A 22,612-nucleotide genomic window follows, 5' to 3' on the forward strand; every position below is an offset into this window, starting at 1 on the left:
GTGTCACTTGCCATGCTATAGCCTAAATTATATAGCCCAAATTCAATCTTGTTGTTTTATCACTATAATGGAGAGCAAAGATCAAGCACAAATTGCCAGAAATCTATTTGGAAGTCATATCTAATAAAAATAAAATCACATCAGGGGAGCAGTCAGGAATAATGTTCCCTCTAAGCTGATAGTTTGGTGACTTTCATCAAAGAATTTATCACATTGACCAAATAATAATATCTTGTTAGTCCTCGGGCATTGCTTGTTGTAAAAAAAAAAATAGTCAATAGAACCAGGCAAAGTGTTGGTGGCAAATTATATTAGATGCAGGGACTTTCCATATCGAGCTGATGGCCCATGTACATTATATTGTTATATTGTTATATTGTTTTGTGAAAAGGAGGCCTTTATTTTGAAGGTTAAAATCGGAAATTGTATTTGTTATTCTGTGTGATTTGACAGTCGCGGTTTGTCACATTCTCTGGCAGTCAGTCTACGGACGGAAAGCAACGGACAACCAGTATACGGAATACGGAATATACTTTGGAGGTTATAACAGATTCTTTCAGCCGCCGTGCGACCAGCCTTTTTTAGGAAGGTGGGTAGGCTATATTGTTTTCTAAAACATCCAACTCTACAAATAGAGGTTTAGCGTTATAACGTTATATTCATTGAGGGAGGGGGCGGTGGGGGCATCCATTCTGTCTTTTGTGCTGGAGCAGATTTCGCTGTGGTCAATACAAGCTCCTCGACTGGATACGCTGCATGTTTCATAAGTGTGATATTTAGCTCGTTTTACCCATATGAAGATTTCTTACATTGAGGCCATTGCTGGTAACTCCTCGCATATAGCCAAACCAAGGGACTGGGGCGTTGAGGGCTCCGGGCTCCCCTAGCCCGATACGTGCCGTTTATCTCTTGTATGGCGAGAACGTCACACCGAAGTCCATCCAAAATATCTGGCAGTTAAAGCTGCTCGTCCGCAAACGTAACACCTCGAAGAACATGACTTAAGACCTTGTTAAAATCGCTTGGAGCCACTCTTCGGTTCGGCATACATCAATTCCACCAAGCTACACTTTTGCTCAATAAAATTGCAACTTCTTTAATAGGTCGACTGTATTTACCTTCGTCCACCGAAATACACAGTCGTAGGCGGCAGCGTGCAGTGTGGACCAATTCTAAAAGTTGAGATTTTATTGAAATGAAACGGAGCCTGGTGGATCATTTGCATGCCGAATGTACCACAAGACCCTAACGATTCTGAAAAGGTCTTACGTCGTGTTTTACGAGGTGTGTCCGTTCGCCGATAAGCACGGTAACATTAAACTGCCAGATATTTGGTTGGATTTTGGCAGGACGTTCTCGCCACATAAGAGAACGGAATGTATCGGTGCTGTGGGTTCTCGCTGGGGTGTGAATGTGTTTTTTTTAGGCCTGCTCAATTACAAGTAACAGGCAGTGTGGAGAGCTTCTCGGCGGTGTATAGGCATGGTTGAGGTGTTTTGACAGCTTCACAACAGAAGGAAAAACCATCTGCCCAATCTGTTATGGAAAGAGACCAAGGTGATCCGCTGCAACTTTTACACTCCTTTATTTATCTCTCAGTGCGGATGCATTTGTTCCGACCTGACAAGCTGTAAACACCGAGTTATTTCATTATGGTCTACATTAAGAGCTTACCTTGTTGCGGGGATTTCACTCACCAGAGCATGTAAATGTTACAACCTTTGAAAAGATGCGCGTCGGTATTATCCTAACCGATGTAATCCACTCATTATCTCGCGTATCAGATCGCTCCGCCACCAAATGCAGTTAATTGCGTCGGATAGCTTGTGTGCAATGGCTGTTTTGCCAAATGTCAAATGCCAAGTCGGCCTGCCAAACCTGCTGTCATGTTTATTGAACAATCTGTCCTTATCTCTGTCCAATTTAACGTTCATTTCAGCCCAACAGCACCCAGCACAATGGCCTCACACTCATTCATCTGTCTCATGTGTTTTTGTGCTAGACCCGGGAATGTAAGTAGAGGCATTCACCTTGAGGTTCACACACACTGATGGAGAATTGGATTTACTGAACATGACCTTGTAGGTGGTTTTTATTATTGAGACTCAAGGCTTTAGTGTCCCATGGTCTGAATACTGTTTCAGAGGCTTTTCCACCCTGACAAATTCTTGGGCAAACACTGAATACTTAAACATTTTTTAGCATGAAAATGGTCAAATTTACTGAATAGTGACTATCAGCTAATTTAACAATACTGGTATCAGCCTTCAAAGAAACAAATCCATTGAACCCTATTTCTAATTGACCAGATGAAAGACCCTACTGTAAAGGTGCAGCCAAAACCTTCAAGTGGCGTTTGTGTGTGTGTGTCTTTATAACGCTTGTATATGTGTGTGTGTGTGTGTGTGTGTGTGACCTTCCGGCAGAGTCAGCATGTCTAGCGAGGTGCAGCCGAGGCCGGACGACAGCCCCAACACCAGCGGGGGAAGCTCGGACGCCGAGCAGAGGGAGGTGGCCCCTCCGGAGCAGCAGGGCCCCGAGCAGCGGGACCAGACCCAGCCCAAGAAGAAAGAGGCCAAGATATCCAGCAAGACCGCCGCCAAGCTTTCTACCAGTGCCAAGAGGTAGATCTGCACTAAATCTCTTTTACTTTCTATCATCTGCTGGCTCTGTGCCCGTAGCGCCTTGCTGGCTCTGTTCAGTCGCTAAAGTGTCTGTAAATCTGTGAGTTCCTCGTGTTTTTTGTCTCCGTCTTTGTTGCTCAGCTCTCATAGAGAGCCTAAGTCCCTCCCCTTCCGCTGTCCCCCATGGGACCTTATTTCGGAAAAAATATGTACGGTAGTCAACGGCGAGAGACAAATAATTGTTTGATCCCATTTGAATTGTGCCATGACTTACACATATGATGTTTTGTCAATTTAAAAGATAATTTTGCAAGTCAAGAAAGTCGCAGTTTGTTGTAAAACAGTACAGTAAGGTTTAGTTTTGTGTGAAACCGCTCAGTGAACTACATCTCTCGTCTCGCACAATATACGTCACCAACACCAACATGGAACGAAACATAGGAAACACACACAGGCATCGCGTTAACGTTAGCCCCCACTGTACTAAAACTATCCTAAACCAGTTTAAATCCATTCTTACTGTCTACCTTCCAGGTTGTGTATAATACTCCTGCTATCTGAGAGGGACTTAGCTTCAGCGGCTCTGGGTAGCTTGTGGAGAGAGGAAGTTACGTCACTTGCGCGACTTTTGGGTGTGTAGTCTTTCTAATTACGTATTTTTACAGTCTTATAGTTCAACAGTTTTACCACAAACTGCGACTTTCTTGACTTGCAAAATTATCTTTTAAATTGACAAAACATCATATGTGTAATTCATGGCACAATTCAAACGGGATCAAACAATTATTTGTCTCTCGCCGTTGACTAATGTACATATTTTTTCCGAAATAAGGTCCCATGGTGGTCCACCGGAAGGGGAGGGACTTAGGCTCTCTATTACTGTGGTGTTTCTGCACTGCACTTCCCAGAGATCACCTGTCAATCAAACAGTGTGTCCAGCACTGTGACGTCTTTCTCCTTGGATTTTCTGTTGATTTTCTGTAGGTGGCGCTCTTTTCTTTGTCTGTTCAGCCATGGTGGCTATCGCTGCTCATGCTAACTACCCAGTTCTTCTTCTGTTTATTCCAAACAAACCGGAAACGTACAATGCTATCAGGATTCTGTTGGTTTACAGTTCCAGTGTTCCTGTAATGGATCATTAGCTGCTTCATGCACAAGCCAGAGCGAGTGTTTTCCATCGTACGGAATATGCTTAGATGTTATTGACTCATTTGCATTTGTTGCGGCCGATGTAAACGGTTAGCGCTCGCGGCGGTTATAGGGATTATCAAACGCAACGAGCTGCGGAACATTAGAGAAAACAAGTGTTTGGTTAAAGAGGCCATGCGTGAGCGCGAGGAACCTGCAGTATAATCAGTCCTTTTCCCCTTGGATTCCCCTGGCCTTGTTCGCCGTGCCGCTCTCCCTAACAGCTCCCCGGCTTCACCCGTCAAAATGTGCCACCTCAGGAAATACTGTAGATAAAATTACACAGCGCGCAGTCAAGCCTAGAATGACTCCATAACCGTGGAGATTGTATTACAGGCCCCTTTGCAAAAATATGTCTTTTTTTTTTCCTTCCTTCCCCCCCAAGTGAGTCGTGCGCTGTCATTTCCCCTCTGCCTCATCACAAGGAGAGAGTTTAAAGGAAAAATCCCTCCTTGGATCCTCTTCCACTGTTAGAGCTCATCAATCTGTGATGCTCAACGCATTCCAGGAGTGATTTTGTGATGTGTTGTAATTTACTCTTTTGTTGTTTCTTTCCCTCGGCCTGCCTCATCTACTTCTACCTCAGTTAGTGATTTCCTACATTTCCCAGAATGCCTTCCAGAGAGAATGATAGCAATAGCATAGTAACAGCGAGAGAGCGAGACTTTACAGTCAAGAAGTTGTTCAAATTACAAAAAAGCCAAAACACAAATGGACTTGTGGCTGCATTGCATTCTGGTCTATAGAGGCTATTGAAGAAATTGGTCTCTCTCCTCTTCTACGATGGATTTCTCCCTGTATGATTGTTGAACGTCTCTTGGTGCAAAATGGCGGCTCTAGAAAGAAGCCCTCGCTCTTTGATTCTGAGGGACTGACACCAAAACCTGACGTTTACCGTTGACGTTTTTGATCGCCGACACATTTTCTGCTACCAAACTCCATTGTAGCTGCTGGAAATATCTCATTCTCGACGTGACGTCACGTTGTCTACACGGGAATAAGAAAAAACAATAAAATGGACCCAGAAATGCAAGGTGCATCGGCAATAGCTTTTCCTTTAACAGTGTTGAAGTGTTGTAGGGTGGATTTTTCCTTTAATATCAACATGAGCGTGGTGGAGGTCTCTGCTGCGGCCGGTTTGTTCCCTGCGGTGTGTTGCCTGTCTGTGTTTCTTAGCGGCGGTGTGTGTAGAGGAAGGCCAAGCCATCAGCCCAAATGAACAAAAGGACCACCTGAAGTTCGCTTACACTCGCGCGGGCGGCGTGCCACTGTTCCGTCCACGCTGCCTCGATGCGTCCTCTCCCTCGTTTTTTCCAAGGCTGCTTATCGCTCTCCTTCCTCTCTCTGGCGTTAGCAAATTGCCTTTATTACCCATCTGACAGACAGCTGAGTGCACAGACAGCATGATCAGTGAGAGTAGCCAATTTGTCTTTTTTTATTTTTTTATTTTTTTTATGACATCTCTGAAAATCTTCAAGGTTACAGCGGGAGACCGAGTGAAAACAAGACGCAAGGGGAACTCTTCCACAGACGGAAGGCAAAACATTTGAGTTTGATTTAGAGAGGTGTATTCCAAATTCCAAATTTATCAATAAATCACTTTATATGTGTTGATGTTTCACACATTCATTGCATTAGCTGGTGATTTTCAGCCCAACAGCAGTGGAAACCAGACCGTTCACCCCTTTAGAAACACAACATTAACAAACCAGGAAGGAATGAATTGTTTTATCTCATGGAGGCGCTTCAACTTAGTTATGGAAAGCAATGGAAAAGTCACGGAATTTTACATCAGGGCCACAGTGAGAACCCTGCTTTCTATTGAATTCTACATCTGACCAATAAAGTGACTAAAGTGAAAAAAGTGCAAAACATTTACATGGGACAGAATTACATGGGAGTACATGGAAGAGAATACATGGGAGAGAATAGCAGCAGCATTTATGGTTGAGTGAGTGCTTGTAAAATATAGCACCTAGCTGCTGGATTCCTTTACACAAATCATTGGCACTGTTATGTAATGAACGCTTAACTGGGGAGAAATTTGACCCCTCTACTGTCTACTCACTAAACCTTTTTTATGTGCTCTATGTGGAAATGCAGCTAGCAGCTTCCAGAGCGGGTGGGGGTGGGGGGGGGGGGGGGGGGGGGGGGGGAAGAGACAGAGAGACCATAATCAGCAACAAAATTAATGTGTCCAGATATCAGACACGATTTCCTTATCCGACATGGCCTTTTTGACATCAATATCAATTTACGCGCGCGTAGTAAAATATGGCGAATATTCAGCCGTATCACATCCCCCGTGTTGATCTTGCGTGACAGGACTTATTCCCGCGTTCAATCACGGCGCTCAGGAGCTCATTAGAAAATCAATGAGGTATTCAGTGTGTACACTTACAGATTGATTTTACAGGCGAGATTTATATAACTTGTCCGCCCCGCGTTTTTGTGCATGAGCGTGTGTGCATGTATGTGTTTGTGTTTTTAACGCAGATCCTACCTCTCGTTTCAGAATCCAGAAAGAGCTAGCGGAGATAACCTTGGACCCGCCGCCAAATTGCAGGTAGGAGCCTGTTGATTGTGTGGTTTTTTAAAAGTGCTATTTGCTCTGACACCTGAGGCACTTCTGTGTGTGTGTGTGTGTGTGTGTGTGTGTGTGTGTGTGTGTGTGTGTGTGTGTGTTTGTGTGTACAAGCCTGCACGGTGTGAGTTGTGTGAATGGATTGTGCCAGCTCAGTGAGTCAGATGAATTGCATAGGTAGATTATTGTGCTGCATTTCCAATGCTGTTTGCTCTGGCCTAGGTGAGATGAATAGAGCTTGTAAGCAGTCTGAGGCATGAATCAGACTTGGGGTATAAAAAAAAGACAGAGCCATTTGACCTGATTGGCAGTGTTTACCAATGGGATCACTGTAGCAACAGTGTTGTGTTTGCTCACGCTCCCCAAGGGTGGGAAAGGCACTCTGCGGCTGAACTGGTTTGCATGGTTTATTTTCCTCCCATGTCAAAGCGTGGTGAAGGGGGGGGGGGAGAGAAATGCCATACACTCCTGCCAATCAAGATCTGTGTAGGAGCTTTCATTGTGTGGGTTTTTCGTTGAGTCAGCGTTAGGTATTCTTCTTCAGATTGATGGCTTTTGGAAATGGGCGTATCTGAGGGCGAGGGGAAGGTGGAGGTGAGAAAACTTGGTCACGGCACCAGCTGTAAACAGCCAATCGGATTTCTTTTCTTCCTTGTTTCACCGACCAATGTAATTTTGTTTCAACAATAGCTCCTTGTGGAAAGTGCAAAATGGATGACAAGTTGATTACAGCCGTTCGAAGCTTCCCAGCTCTCTACAACTTTTATTTGAAAGACTGCAGGAATAAACGTCTCAAAAACTATGCTTGGAAAATGGTTGTATCCATCGGTGGGGTCGATGTTAAGTTATGAAGTAGGGTTTTCTTTTTATTTCAAATTAACGCTACCCAATTACTGCTTTCTAACTATGTTAACTCATCAAAACGATGGAACGCTATGGAAGGCAATAACAAAGCAGTGAAAAATACATCAGTTGCCCTACAGATGCAATCGGAGCTCCTCGCACCGCTCACAGTCAGTCAGAATAGAGCGACACATCAGCCAAGTGGCTCGCAGTGTGAACAAGCAGTTATATCTTTTAGTGGGTGAGGAATGACAGAAAATAAACTCTTTTCTAAAGGGAAATATCTGTCACAGTTGGATGGATTTCCCCGGCGTGTCGCAATTTGTTTGCCGGCTCCCCCAATCTCAAAGACAAGGCTAATCTGGATGAAGCAAGCCATTATGTTCCCTGACAAAAGGCCAAACAGCAGAGGGGAAAAAGAAATTTCATGGGCAGACGTTTGTATAGAAAATGACATTTTTGTGGAAAGGAGGGTTACTTGAAGGATGTCCACGCTGAAAGGAGCCCTCGTGACAAATGGATTCAGCTCGGCCGCGGTCGAAGTCTTCGGCCGCGAGTGAGAAATTAGGCCCGGGCAGCTCGAGTGTTTTTCAGCGTCGGGGCGGAGATACGAGCTGACGGGGCCGCGGCGCACTTGAAATGCAGATTCCCGTATTCATACCCCCCCTTGGGGTATTTGCTTCACTCTAACAGCCCCCCGCTTCCCCCCGCAAGGCTGTCACATCCCCGGTGTTTGATTTAGCTTGCACGTTTCATCGCAACAATCCCGATTCATTCTGCTCTTTTGTGCGATGAGAAAAAGGACAATCGCACATTGTGAGCATTAAATCTTATTCGGAGATAAATAGCCTTAAACTGTACTGTACCTCCTCACACACAGTGTCTGTTTTAACAAAGGCTCCGTGCCTCTCAGCCTTTCTTCACCTACTAATTGATTTGACAGTGTTAAATAGGCTGTTTTCACAGAGGCTGGGTGAAAGACATCAGATGTGAGGGGTTATGAACGGACGCTGTGATGCAGCTCATTACCCTACAGGCTTCTGTTCTTTTTCTTTTTTTTGTTTTTTTTTTCCCCACCCTGCTTGAATAAAACACAGCTCATGATCACAGCAGCTCCTACAAACATCCTCTCTGGCTCATTTTACATTCCCAGCCTCAGTAGAAGGAATAGAACTGTAATCTCCCTCGGGATGCAAATAAAAAACCCCACCTTTAACTTTTATCATAGAAGCGTGTCTTGTTTTAGACATACAGTAATTTGGCGGTGTTTTGAAAGGACTTGAGGACATAGCGGATATTCGGAGGGATGTGTGGAGATATTTTTCATCATTCGTTTTAATCATCTTTGTCACCCAGCCAGAGAATAATTAATTGAATGTGACAAGCGCTCTGGAAGGGTATGTAAATAGCCCCCACACCAGACACATTATATTACCCCATTGCTCAGTCGGCCTTTTTCGCTCCGCGTGAGCGTGTGTGTGTGTGTGTGTGTATGTGTGTGTGTGTGTGTGTTTTCCTTAATTACCATATCCTTTCATGATAGTCCTGGCAGCATTTTGATAAGAATCCCCCCGTCGGCTGAGGGAAACAATGTGTGGATTCCAAGGGGGAATTGGCCACGCTCTCTCTCGCTCTCTCTCTCACTATCATTCATTCTCTCTCTCTTTCTCGTTTTCCCTCTCTCTCTTCTCCTTCTTAATCCCAGGAAGACTTTGTGTGTTCCAGAGGAATAACTTCCAAATGAATACTGGTTAAGATCTCAAGAAATCAGAGCAATAACGCGGAAGAAAGTATCGGCGCAGAATGGGTTGATGCCGGATTGAGAGAAATGTAATTCAATTCGTGACTGTTGACATGATTGACTTAAACACACCTCAGCAAGGCTTTTTACTATGGTACATTACTTTGTTTCCATCAACTGTTGAAATGTGGCAAAAAAAAACACAAAATGCGAATTAGATGCATTTCCATCATCTGGGTTGAGGCAAACAAACGGGCTTCGTGAACGTCATGAAACCACATCCATGAGAAAAATGGAAAGTCTTTCAAGAATTGATCAGTATTGAGCAAGTTGATGTTGTTCTTTCGTGTCAGCTAATGTCTGCCATATTTCATGCTTTCACCCAAAGTCGAAAACAAAGAAATGCTCTTGGCAATATTCGAAGGCACCAACTAGGGCTAGACCGACACATCAGACCGATCCATTAGATATCAGTCAGTGTCGTCCACCTCTGATACGATGGAGGTTCTCTAAAACCGGCACTGAAATGTGATTTTCTTTGCACATTTTATTTATTCATGTAATTGTCCACTATGTTTTAAAAGATACAGTTTTCATTTAAAGGTAGTAATGTATCCCAGAGTTTCCCCTACCATTGAAAAGGTGGGAACCTAAAAGAATAGTCTGTGTTTCAGTGGAGAGTTTTAGTGTCCCATGATAGTCACTGAAGGAAACACTGAATACTTGTATTTTTTGGCATGAAAATGGTCAAATTTGAGTATCGGCACAAAATATATTGTCGACTTTAGCCAAAAAAAAAAAAAAAAAACCTACATTGGTCGAACCCTACCACCCACTAATGGCCATACAACCATGACAGATGCCTTATACATGGGAGCGGCCCTGCGATGACATCACTGGAAGGCTGTGGTGGACGAATATTTGACTGACAGCTTTTTCCAGTGTCCAAAGCCACTTTTGAACCATTCGTGAAGCCGATCATTATTTATTCGACAAATGGATTTCCATCGTAGAATTTCTTTATCGACAAAAAACCTTTGTCGACAAGCAACCGTAAAAGCTTCTTTTTTTTGAGATATTGCTGAAATTTTCCTGAAATTTGCCATTTTCATTCAGTCGTTTGTGTCTAATTTGACACATCATAAAGTGCATGAAAATACTTGGATGGAAACGCAGCTTATGAGGCCTTAGTCATCTTTCTCCAACCGCACATCTGGTCCGTGCTGGAGAGATCCCCTCTGTTTTTCTTGTCCTGGCCTGGGCTTGCAGAACAGACTTTTTCAGGACGGTGGAAAGTTGTTTGACCTCTGAGTCAGAAGAAGCGTCTCTTTTTTATAAGACCAAAACCATGACAGACGGCTTTTTGTTTGAGTAGAGGGAGAGGAGATCTTTAAATTGGTGTTGTCGGGGTGTAAAACGCTCCTCGCAGTGACTCCCCTCGTACGTCTCACTCACAACTCCGCGGTTTGCAAGAATATCAGTCTCTCGGCAGCTGTTATTGTTGCGAGGACCGCGATGCATCAAAGTCATAAACAGGAGGCCTGTATCGGTATGATCGGGGGTTTAAAGTCTGCTGAAGTGCCTAATGCTGCCAGGAGTCGGATTAAAAGATGTCAGTGAAACGTACAATATGTGATATATGAATTGCGTCTCCTTCACTCTGCCCACAGTCGTCCCGGAGTGATTGACAGAAGAAGAATTAGAGGAGTATGTTATTGACTCCTATGCTATGCTGCCTGTCAGCTCTTTTCCAGCCATAGTAAACTAATATAAATGGAGCTTTTACAACAGAGGCGATAAGCCCACGAGCCAACACAGTGGAAATTTGAGAACCTATGGCAAAACAATTTATCCACGGACTTTGAGATGTGTAAACCAAACAAAAGGATTTTTTTTGCTCATTGCTGGAGTGGCGTTGTTACGCCTGGAAAGTAATGTGAGCAATGAATTAAATCGGCAATTTGGAATCGTTCAGGTATAACTGCAGTTGTTTAAATGGGCTGAGCACCGCAAACATTTTTCTCATAAAGGCTGGATTAGATTACACTCCTTTATTTAATCAGGTACTCAGATGCAGGACACTGAGAACAAAAAACATTCATAAACACAGTGCAATTCAGTCAGTGAGCAACATACTATCATTGCTTTAAAATCACTGAGGGGGACAAGAAATTCTATATTTAAAGTGATTTCCAGTCTGTTGCATAGTATCAGAAACCAGTTTTGCCAAATTCAGATTATGAAACGAACCAGTCCTGTGATCTGGTTCAATATTTACTGGATTGAAATGACAGTAGAACAAACATAAAGCCTCAAAAGTAGAGCATTATAGATAAATATAATCTAAATAATGTCTCTTCTCATTGTTAAAGATAACCAGCCAACTTTTTGATATAAAACTGGAGCACTTTGTCGTATAATTCTAACAGATCTCCAGCTACTTTTAATAAGTCGTCCTCCTTTCCCTCTGACTTGTTTCAATGGGGTTGAAGTGGGCGTGTGAAGTGGTCCGGCCTGTCAGTGTGGCTGTTCAGGTCCTGGGCCCGGCCCTGCAGCATCCCAGGCAGGTACTGTAGCTGTAGCTGTAGCTGTAGTGTTTCCGTGAGGCCGAAGGGAGGAGGAGGAGGTTCAGTTCATTAGGAAACATCCAGCAGTCAAACAGCCGGCTGGTGGCACGCCAGCTGCTCTGCCGGCAAGTCGCTGCTCAGGCAAAAAGCTGCATATAATCATACAAGAATAGAGACACTGTAGGGTGGGGCGATGTGGTCATAAAATGTTATCGCAATAACATTCATCATATCAGTTAATAATGATAACTATCATGATGTACATGAAATTGTTGTTTCTGCTGTTTAAAGGCTACGTTTTGATCCTGAGAGAAAGCCAAAGAAACCTGGGGGGCAGGAAGCAATGGGGCTTATGGGAAATGTAGTCTTAATTTTGAGATACACTAGCACTAACAATACTACTGGCGTGAGATGAAGGCTACTAATCATCTCCACCATGGTTTCATTTCTTTACAATAATTATACCAAGGTATCACTATTAGTAGCACCTTTAAAACAGGAGCAACCTATTGGGCTTCCTTCCAAGCCACACTTCATTTCTGGCTATGCTAATTTGCAGGATTTATTCACAATGCAACATGCTATGGCATTGGTGATGACTTTGACTTTGTTTTTGGTTGTAAGGCACAGTGCTGATGCTGTGGTTTGCTGCTGAGAAATCAGGTTAGTTACACAGTAGTTCACTGGTTATGGGGGTGGACTTAATATCTCTGCGTGCTCTGAAGGATGATACCGTTTCAAATGATGGAACAGGTTCATTATTAGCGTATTTTGTTGGCACAGATCTTCGGCAGTTTACAATGCACGCTTCTCTGTTTCTTGTTGGACTTTAAATAGCCAAAATAGTGTGATTGTGAGGGACACTCAACTCATCTCCCTTAATATTCTACATAATGTCAGAAAACACTAGCTAGTGATGCTGTGGTGGATTTACTGTGAAACCTAATTTGCCTAATGGGTAGCTCTGTTCATTACCACAATAGAGTTAGCGTGTGTCACTTGTTAGCTCCCTGTCAAAGCCTGAGAAAGGTCTTTTTACTCTCACTAAACATTTTTATATTCATATCAAGGAAAAATAGGCTGTGTTTAGATAATTATGGCTATCATTTTATTGCCCACCTCTAGCTGAAAGCTTTCCTCAGCGTGGTGGCACAGGCTTGCTCAGACCTTCTTGTGTGTAAAGAAAGGATGTTCTTGGAAAACAGGCTTCCTGAAGGAAAAGGTACAGCCTTTGCTGTTGTGAAAGACTAATTAAAAAGTGATATGTTGTTATTATGCTGTTATGCTGTATATCCCCAGTTGAGGATTTTTTTTGAGTGTCTCATTTACACCTGTTAATGAGTTGATGGACTGTTCAAGTGATGAGATCTATGATGCGAGTTCTGCCATTCAAGTCCTAACCCTCTCGGTAAAAACTGAATTGAACATATTTCAAAAAGCTGTTGGCATGAACAATATCTAACACTGAAAATTATTTATTCAGCTGCATAATGAAATACACTTTCATTCAACATATATAGGGTTAGTTTTAAAATGATTGTTTTAGAAGCAGTATTGACAGTGTCAGAACTTGCATGGATTTAAGAAAAAATGTCAACAATACCCAGCTCTACATGTTCTAATATAATACATATATCTATAGCCTAATAAGTAATATAAGTGACTATCTAATAGGAAAACATGCTCTTTTATCAAACCACCAAAACATGGATTTAGCAAGTCGCAGTTGTGCTAGGTTCAGTTTCATTGTTGCCCTATTAAGTGCTGTATAAAAGCATTCACTGGTGCTGCGCGTCCCATTGAGCTCATTTGGTAAATGCATCCCAAGGTCCCGGCTCAAATTCGGGTTGAGAAACCATGAACTCAAGTAAATCAGTGTCAGTAGTTGGATCCCTGCAAAATGGAAAACATCTCACTTTCAGAGGGGTAGAAGGTAAAGTGAGATATCCTTAGTTCTCATTCCCTTTCGCTTGTGTACAGAATGTTTTGGGTAAAACTACCATAAACCAGTGTTTCAAGCTGCAGAACCCTTTAAAACTACTATTTTTATTTACAGCGGAGAATCAAATTGATACACACACATATTTATTATACTGCAACCTGGATATTCATCCCAGTGAATCCATCGCGGATTATTTATGTGGTTTTGCGTCGGATGGAACATTTATTACAGTAAGTGGCTGCTTAGGTCGACTTTATTCTCCCATAAAGAGATTCGCGCAAGCTGTTGGAATTGTGATCTGTCAAATCACTCCAGATTTGTGTGACGATGCTCGCAGTATGCGGAGAATCCCGGGGGACTTGGGCGAATAAAAAAAAAAAAAAAAGTCGAAAAATCTGTTTCCCTGATTGAAAAAAAAATCAGGGATAAAATGGGAAGTTTAGCTGAGAGTGAAGGGGAGAGAGTTACCCATCTGCTTCACGGAGGAGAGAGAGGAGGCCCTTAAAGATTTCTCGCTGCCTCCACGCTGGGAGCCGAAGCCGCGGATATAATTATTCACCGTCTCAACATTCGAGCCAGCTCTCCCACTGTTGCACTGTGAAACCCTTTTTTTTTCTTACTTACACACCCTGTGCATGTCTTTATCTGCTCTCAATTTGTTTACACCAGGAGAAAAGGTGCTTGTGACCTTTCTCCTACCTCTCTCTTTCTCTTTTTTTCTGCTATCTATTTATGTTTATGTCTCTTTTTGTCTGTCAACATTAGTGCTAGAGCAATATGGGTTTTTGAAGGCCGATACTGATCTTGATATTTTTGCATCAAAGCTGCTGATGATATTTTGTAGATGTATAAATAGCTGTAAATTTGATCGTTTTCATGCCAAATCTACAAGTATCCAGCGTTTCCTTGAGTATTTATTTACTCTTGTCAGGGTGGAAAAGCCTCTTAAACATCATTTAGATCATCATGGGACACTAAAACTCTCCATTGAAACCCAGACTAATGAAATTCTTTGAGATCAGTTAGCAGCTCCTTAAGGCAGGATGACTCATCCCATCTATTCCATTGGTAAATGATGAATTTATCCCCAAAAACATTATTAATATAGATATAATATAATTGCAAAGAAACTAAAATTTCATTGCAGGTTTTACAGACTGTTGAGTAAAATCCTCCCACACCTCACTGGAATGATTTCTCCGGTCAGACATCTGATATGAAAGTAATAATGGTAACGTAACATATTCACTAGCTGTGGAACCTGGATGACACTGACTAGCTGATATCTGATTTTTAATAAAAGGACAATATCCGTATAAATATACATATATATATATAAACCTGGTCTACGTGTCTCTTTCCTTGCTTCAGTTTCTCCATCCTGCTCTCCTCTCTCCTCTCATTGCCTCTCCTCTTTTGTCTGCAGTTTGCTACAGCCGACTAAGCCCGTCTCTGCAGAGGTGTGCGTGCGTGTGTGTGTGTGTATGTGTGCGAATGAGGTCATCAGTGTTGGTATATCAGACATGCACATCGTGTCTCTGTGTTGGATGAATGATTAGCCCCTCATTAGATATGCTATCCTGCTCTGAAGATGAAGGGCCGCAGTATCCTCCTACAGCGCCGTGCAGTCTCTCAGAGAAATGCATACAGGCACTTATACTTTCTTTATCCACACACACACACTTGCACAATTTAGACAGAAACACAATGGCACCACCGCACACGCAAATGAACCACTTCCTCTCCCGTGCTCAAAGAGGAAGCCTCATTCATATCGGATACACAGAAACGCACACCTTCACTTCCTCAGCATTACCCATTAGGGCCAGACTGATATATCCAGCTGATATTGGCCTTGCATTAAATATCGAATATCATCCAGTCGATGTCGTCCATCTCTGATATGATGGAGGTTCCTCTCTGACCACAGCTACACAAAAACAGTCTGGAAAACCTGACATGAAATTATTAATTAATTTAGTTTTAGAGAGTTTTAGTGTCCCATGATGGTCTAAATGCTGTTTCAGAGGTTTTTCCACCCTGACAAGAATACAATTCTGAGGGAAACTGAATCCTTTTTTGAAACTTTTGGCATAAGAATTGTCAAATTTAAAGATACTGAATATCAGCACAAACATATTGGCTATCAGCAGCTTCAGTCCAAAAATATTGGTATCAGCCTTCAAAAACCCATGTTGGTTAAACCATACTACCCATATAGGCAACCACACGCACACTACAAATGACCTCTTCTCTATGTGTGTATGCCTCTACCACTTTGGGCCATTTACCCTGTTTGCTTTCTGTAGCTAAAGGCTACATTATGTATTCATTTGACAGATTAATTTATCCGAGGAAGCTTAAAAGGAGTCAAATTATGTAAAAAGTACAAATGATGAGTTTTCCTACAAATGTACGAGTCTGCAAAGTTGCATGTCCTCTTCACACCCCACTCAACCCGCTGCAAGCGCGACCGAGGAAACAAGTTCACATCCGTAATTGAAGATCGGCTCCCCCGTTCCGCAGAAGAGGAGCTGTGTTTAAGTGAGTTTGTCGCCGAGCCGCGTCTCCGTAGTATCGTCTCTTCTCGCAGGCTGTTTAGTAGCCAATCTCCCCTGTCATCACAGCGATAAAGCAGACGGCTGACAGAAACAGTCCTGGGCGTCTCTTTATCTGCATGTGTTGTTACAGCTTAACTGAACCAACCAGTTGTGAGAGAGAGGGGGGAGATAAGGCGCGCTTGTATGGCAATGACAGCAATGATCGCGCATACCTGAGGCTAATATTGCCCCAGAAATGCGTGGCCTCAGGAAAACCCCGGCAGAAACACCACTACAGTCTGTTTTCTCTCTTACCTCAGGTCAAAGGTCAATTATGGATGTCCTAAAGACAAATGCAGGCTTTGCTGTTGAGGTACCTATTAGATTTTCACTCTATCTTCTACAACGAATGCCTTTGGAAGCGCTTTTCCCCTCTGTAGAATGAAAAGCTGAGCAAATACTGAAGTGAGTGAGTATAAATGTAACATGCATGCCAAATGTGTTTTCAAGGTGTAATAAGTAACAGATTTAATGTCCCAAAGCACAAAATCACCATAATATATCTTGAGGGGGTTGATAGGGTTTTTGATCAATACCAGTGACACAGTGATTACTTGGCCAGGTGCTGAGATTCCTGGCTTCCACAGCTCACTTTCTGGCCCGCACTCTGTTTTGGAACAAAAACTCCCCACCCACTGGAGTTTCAAGATGCTCCCAATGTCTCCCCCACCCACCTTCCTCCCCCCCCTCCACCTTTCCCCCCCACCTACTGACATTTTCAACGGCTCAACAGTGGAGGACGGTGCTGTGAGCGAGCAAGAGACGTTTCATCTACGATTGCTAAACATTCTAGATCTCAAACTAAAGAAGCAAATGAAAAAGCCATATTAGTACTCCAGTATTTAGCATGGTGATACATTACCTCTTCACTAGATGTTTCTGTTGGATCTCTGCTCTAATTAGATAGCTTACTCCACTCTATTGTGAAAATGCGACTTAATTATAAGCTGTGCGAGAGATTTGTCGATGCAGTACCTTGTTTGGCTATAGAGGTCAATAAAAGTCATGCCCCTTTAAAGACGCTGTATTCTGTACTTTACCATATAATTTGTAGCTGAAATACTTTTTTAATGCATGTATTAAAAGCAGCTTTCCATATAAACTTGTTAGAATGTGGCTTGCTAAACCAGACTAAATGTTTGTCTAAAAGTGTAAGCAGTGAATTGGTTTTGAAATCTGAATGTGAATCAGTATTCTTTATCTTGTTCAGTGTTTGTTGGTCTGCTCCCATGGCGCTTCCAGAGCTCCCACTTGGTTCTCTCTGTTTATTTTGCATTTTTCATACCCAGCCAATGCTTCTCTAAACTGCAGCGTCGCTGAATCAATACTGCTGTGAGGAGCCGTCCTGCACCCACAGACTCCACTGTAGAGAACACTTCACAGCCTTCTTAAAATCAGCCTTTAATGTGTTTCAGTCAGCAGACAACGCCGAGGCAGCCGTGGGAATGATGTATTTTTTATTACTCAGGGATTGTGTTCCAAATCATCGACTCGCTTTGCCTCTTAGGCGCCTCTGATCCCTCCCTGCTGCCTTGAAAAGGATACACTACATGCATGGAAAGTGCTGTAAAGATCTTCACCACCTATCAGAAAGATATCTGTAGCCCTTACCGTCAACCACCGAAGAGTGTTTTTCATTCACTTGGCTGCCCCGGCCGTCCTCGCTGCCCACGTTCGCCCTTGATAAGATTAATTAACCGCTCACCGCAACGATAGTCGGTATTTCAAGGTAGTTTTGCTGCAGTGAGCCTACTGTAGGTCACCTATACACCAGCTGCAGCAGTATGGAGCCTGTGGGAGCCATTCACAGGACTGGCCTTCCCATTTGATACCAGTCACTGCACTGGCAAGGTCTTCGGCTTCCATTAATCAAAGCGTGTGTTTCAGACCACAGCAGAAAGTGCCAGGTTCCCCCGTACCTCGCGCGATCACCCTCCACACAGTAAATCTCTGTTTAATTGTCTCCATGCATGCCTCGGTTGGTTTTCCAGCTGACGTGGCCACGCTAGCTAAGGATCCATGCCGGCTGTTGAATTCTTAATGTGCCCTTTTGTGGTGCGCTTCCAACAGCTATCGCCTTTAAACCTTGGCCCTTAATGGGGGGTGTCTCCCCTTTTATCTCCAAGGCGGTTCAGCAGGCAAAAACAGCATTAATGCTGTTTTAAGAACGGCTAATGGACGAGCGTAAATCATCGGCGGTAGACGAACGGATAGATCCTTCACTGGTCAGAGAGCCTCCTTCCCCCGAGTCTCTGAGGCACTGTTAGGAGGAGTAACCCTCTCCCCGCAGGCGTGGAGGGCTTAGCCCCAAACCCAGGGCTCATGTGTGGGTAAACAGTGAAATCTTGGCAGCGGGACAAATAGTTCCAATGCAAAGCAAGGCTACGGTGATATTCCATTACTGTTTTGGCAGCGGGCGTGGCGCAGACACCCGGGCCGAGCCCCCCGGCCTCACCAGCCGCCACACAAAGACAGGATATCAGCTTCCTGCCAGGGCTTTGATTTCATTTCAGGTGGCGAATCCCCAGCAGCTGGCACTGAGGGGAGATCTGCAGGATCTAGCATGGTGGACACAGAGCGAGAGGGATAGTTATCAGCCATTACCAACCATGTCCACACACACATGGAAGGTGGTGTTCCTGAAAAAAGACCTAATGCGAATGAATCCGAGTGCACAAGATGCATATAGTTTCCTTATTTTGGTTCATTTGTAGCCTCATTTTGATTATTTTGTGTGCACAATTTCATAATCCAGTCAAACTTCAATTTCATTAACACATGCCCACAATTTAATAAAATGTCTATACATTTTTTTAAAGCCTGTCCTCAATTTAGCTTATTCTGCGAGTTTCAAACCCACTTGCCATAATACATACTTAGAAGGGATTTGTATCATTGCACACTTTTATGCAACTCAAACACGTTTTATTTATCTGGCACATGAGTTAAAGGAATACATCACTAACAATGTTGGGTGTTAGCATGGAGCACCGGAGCCAACAATCTACCAGGGAAACATGGATGATTTTGGTGTCTATGTTCTCATAATTTAACAGGGAATTGACCAATTGGACAATCTCCCAAAAACTTGCCACAAAATACATTTTGGAGACTCCCAGACTGCGTAGACACCAGAGGAGGAAGGACAGACTGAGCTGTAGCTGGACTGCATGTTTCTGGCTGTGAGTGATGGCAGTTTGTGGGAGCGCATCTCAATAGAAGAGCGACGTAAAATCAATGCTCCGAGTGCAGCCTAATCAATGTTGCCATGATCACTATGGGGAAGGCACTGAGAGATTGTTTTATTTGGTTAGCCCGGGAGGTCAGTCCTCGTTTCCTTTCATACACCCACATCCTATTTATTCACAATGAGCCCAAGCATGTTAGGCACAATTTCATTATACTGCTCATTTTCCCTGGTTATAGCGCCGCAATTTTGACAGCATTGCATTTGCTCTCCCAGAACTGCTCAACATGTTTATTTTTCACAGTAACGGGGGGATTATCATCAGTCATTTAATTTTGCCCCCGTCGAGAATGTGTTCATTTCTCTGAAAGTGGCCGGCAATCAGCCCCACATAAGATAATGAGGGAGCGGTTAACGAGTACCTCAGGACATTCACACACAATAGCTCGCTGAGTCGGCAGGTCTTTGTGACCTTGTGTTGTGTGTGTGTGTGTGTGCTCCTTGAGGACCATGTGACAGCTGAGTTACATGGTCCTGTAGTGAAATGAGGCCGGAGGGAGAGGCTTGACCTATGATATATTGTAAAAACACTCTTATACTTTATCCTATAGACTTCATCTTACATAATAAAAATATATATATTTGAGATTAAAAAAAAGAAAATGCTGTCTGTAGCATTCATACTGTGGGTAATGATCAGAATTTAGGATTCGTTTTTGATATACGACGGAAAAGAATAGCCACACTTTCCATTCTCTCGCACACAATCCACATTAGTGTCAGATATTATTTAGTTTGAACATGAAGCGCGACCTGCATTAGTTTTCAGTGCCTTTTCTATCGTTGCTCCCCTACTCCTTGACATTTTCCAGGATTATTTTAAGCGCAAGTGCTCTCACCTCAGGCACTGTCTCAACATTTTCAGTAAAAAGCATTTATTGCTTGTAGCATGAAGTTTGAGAGGTAGAGGTAAAAACCGGCGAGAGGGAGAGACGGAGGCAGCGTTGAATTAAAACTGTACAGAGCTGGCTGTTGTGATGCTGATTTTGTTACTTACCTTGCATCCTTACCTTTCATGAGACTTTAACCCCCCCCCCCACACACACACACACACACACACACACACAACACTAAAAACAACCCTCCGTTCTCTCGCCAGTGTGGAATTTTATGCCCTCAGTGTTTCGAAGAGGATGAAAGAACTTTGACATAAGACACTTTACAGAAGATGAAAGAAGCCTTTAAGATTAAAGAGTGTTTTTCTGGGATAGGAAGATCACGCTGGCACCAGGCTGATTTTTAGGACCACAACTGAGGCTAGAGGGAATGACCGAAATCTCTCAGGGACTTTGACGTGGAGTTGGAGAACTCATCTCAGCTTCATCTCGACACTCACTAAGGTTTGTGCAGGGAAAAGTGCGCCGTATCACCAAAATGACCATGTCAGAATGCCGTGCTTTTCACTAACCGTGCACAATGAGTGGAAAGGTGCCTGCAAATTGAGATTGTGCCCAATTCTCTTAACACTCCACAACACCAACTCCCCTTTATTATTATAGTGCATGTAAGGTCCTTTGTACAGACTTTGTGCAAAGAGTTTGTCCGTTCAGAATAGCTGCTGTTATTGCTGTAAGACGCAGAGTTTTCTGTCCTTGAATCTCAGATCAGATCATTATAAAGAACACTATGGGGAGAAAGAGTGCCATCCTTAGTGGATTAGTCTTATAGCTGAAGCAGTATGCGCTTGCAGTCAGTGGTGAAGGGGGCTATTTGCTTGTGCAATGCTCTTTTAAGTACATTTCTTAGTGCTTGTGTGCTCTTCAACTGAGGTACACAAAAATGCTCAGATCTCACTGAATCTGGACCTTTGTCTTTTTTTTGAAGAAACAACCCGGCATCTGCAGGGTGAGATTTTCCTTTCACTTGGAAGCAGCATGAAGGCCCTTTTTTGCATCTGCACCATTCATTTGTTCAGCTCTGTCTGGAAACCAGGTGGATGTCCAAGGCCAAATCGGCATGTGTGAAAAAAACCTCCAAGGACTATTTAGATTTTCAGCCTCTTTTCATCTTCCTCCGCAGCAACTCGATAAGATTGGTGGGTCTGACTGCAGTAGATACACTCTATCAGAGAGAAGGCCAGCCAGTCAGAAAAATGATGCGGTCCAATTGATCTCTTTGTCTCAGCCTGTCGAGTGAACTGATGTCATCTCAAGCACATAGCCGGCGCATAAACACCATGTAGACCTGCAATGGAGTGCAATCAGCCTAATGACAATAGGATTCACTCTGAATCTCAACATTTGTACGGCTTTACAAAGGCTTATTACAGCAATCGAGAGGAGAACGGATTGTAATCCAATTAAATCTCAGTGTTTGCTTTTGAGAGAAGAAAAGCGTTCTAGGGATCTTTTTAGGTCATCCATTATGAAAGTGTAATTTTGTGTTGCGTCATTTTATGAATGGAAAAATCCACCCTTGTATGCTCTTACGCTATTAGATATATTTACTTTTTGGTGTACCCACTTTCCCTCAACCTGCCTCGTCTACTTCTACTTCAGTTAGTGATTTCCTGCATGTCCCAAAATGACTTTCAACAACGCCCAGAGAATGTGCATGAACTTCTCCATTGTAGCTGTGCTGGAAATATCTCATCCTCACGTTCTCTACATTTGTCCAGTTATCCACGGAAATGAAAAAAATACACCACCAAACAACAAATGGGCCCAGAAATGCATTGTAGGGTGGATTTTTCCTTTAGTAGTTATTATGGATAGAGGTTTGCCTCTGCCAAACTTCACCTACTCTATTCTTCTCTCTCTGTTTTTTCTCTCCTTTCTCTTCCTTGCTCTCCACGGTGCTTTATTGCCTGTTGCTTTTTGCAGCAAGTCGAGGAGGGTTAATGAATTACCATTTCTGCGCCGTAATGGCAGCCGTTAACGGCTGCAGCAACGTTAAAGGTTATCATAAACACATTTGCATCCCTTTAGTGGCCGTATGTGTGAGAAGATGAGGGAGAAATGACTCATATCCAACCTTATCATTTGCTTAAATTATCACGGCGGATGCAAGGTAATAGGCTGCATGGGAGACATGTGCCGACTATTTATTGAAAAAGCATCAGGAAGCCATTTTCAGAGTCAACACGGCAAAATGCGAAATATGTGAAGGATTCCTAACTGCACACACAACCCAAGTCAATGTTTTCTAGCATGACAGGATTGCTTTGACGACCAGTATATTGGTTTGTTGATGGATATGATGCAGTTTGATTGATTACATATTTATTGTAGAATCAGTCGATACTACACTGGTTGTCTATGGGAAGCCCTTAACCTG

General features: G+C 43.2%; 1 protein-coding gene across 1 annotated transcript in view; it reads left to right on the top strand.

The window, feature by feature from the left end:
* The first annotated feature begins 484 nt into the window (after positions 1-484).
* The window catches only part of LOC139918234 (ubiquitin-conjugating enzyme E2 E2-like), a 44,613-nt gene continuing 22,485 nt past the window's right edge, over positions 485-22,612 (top strand). The window contains exons 1-3 of the mRNA XM_071907543.2: positions 485-589; positions 2,427-2,624; positions 6,328-6,378. Coding sequence (XP_071763644.1) covers positions 2,434-2,624; positions 6,328-6,378 — 242 coding nt within the window. The 5' untranslated portion in view covers positions 485-589; positions 2,427-2,433. The remainder of the gene's footprint in view (positions 590-2,426; positions 2,625-6,327; positions 6,379-22,612) is intronic.

The sequence above is a fragment of the Centroberyx gerrardi genome, chromosome 19, assembly GCF_048128805.1.
Source record: "Centroberyx gerrardi isolate f3 chromosome 19, fCenGer3.hap1.cur.20231027, whole genome shotgun sequence".
NCBI classification, from domain to species: Eukaryota; Metazoa; Chordata; class Actinopteri; order Beryciformes; family Berycidae; genus Centroberyx; species Centroberyx gerrardi.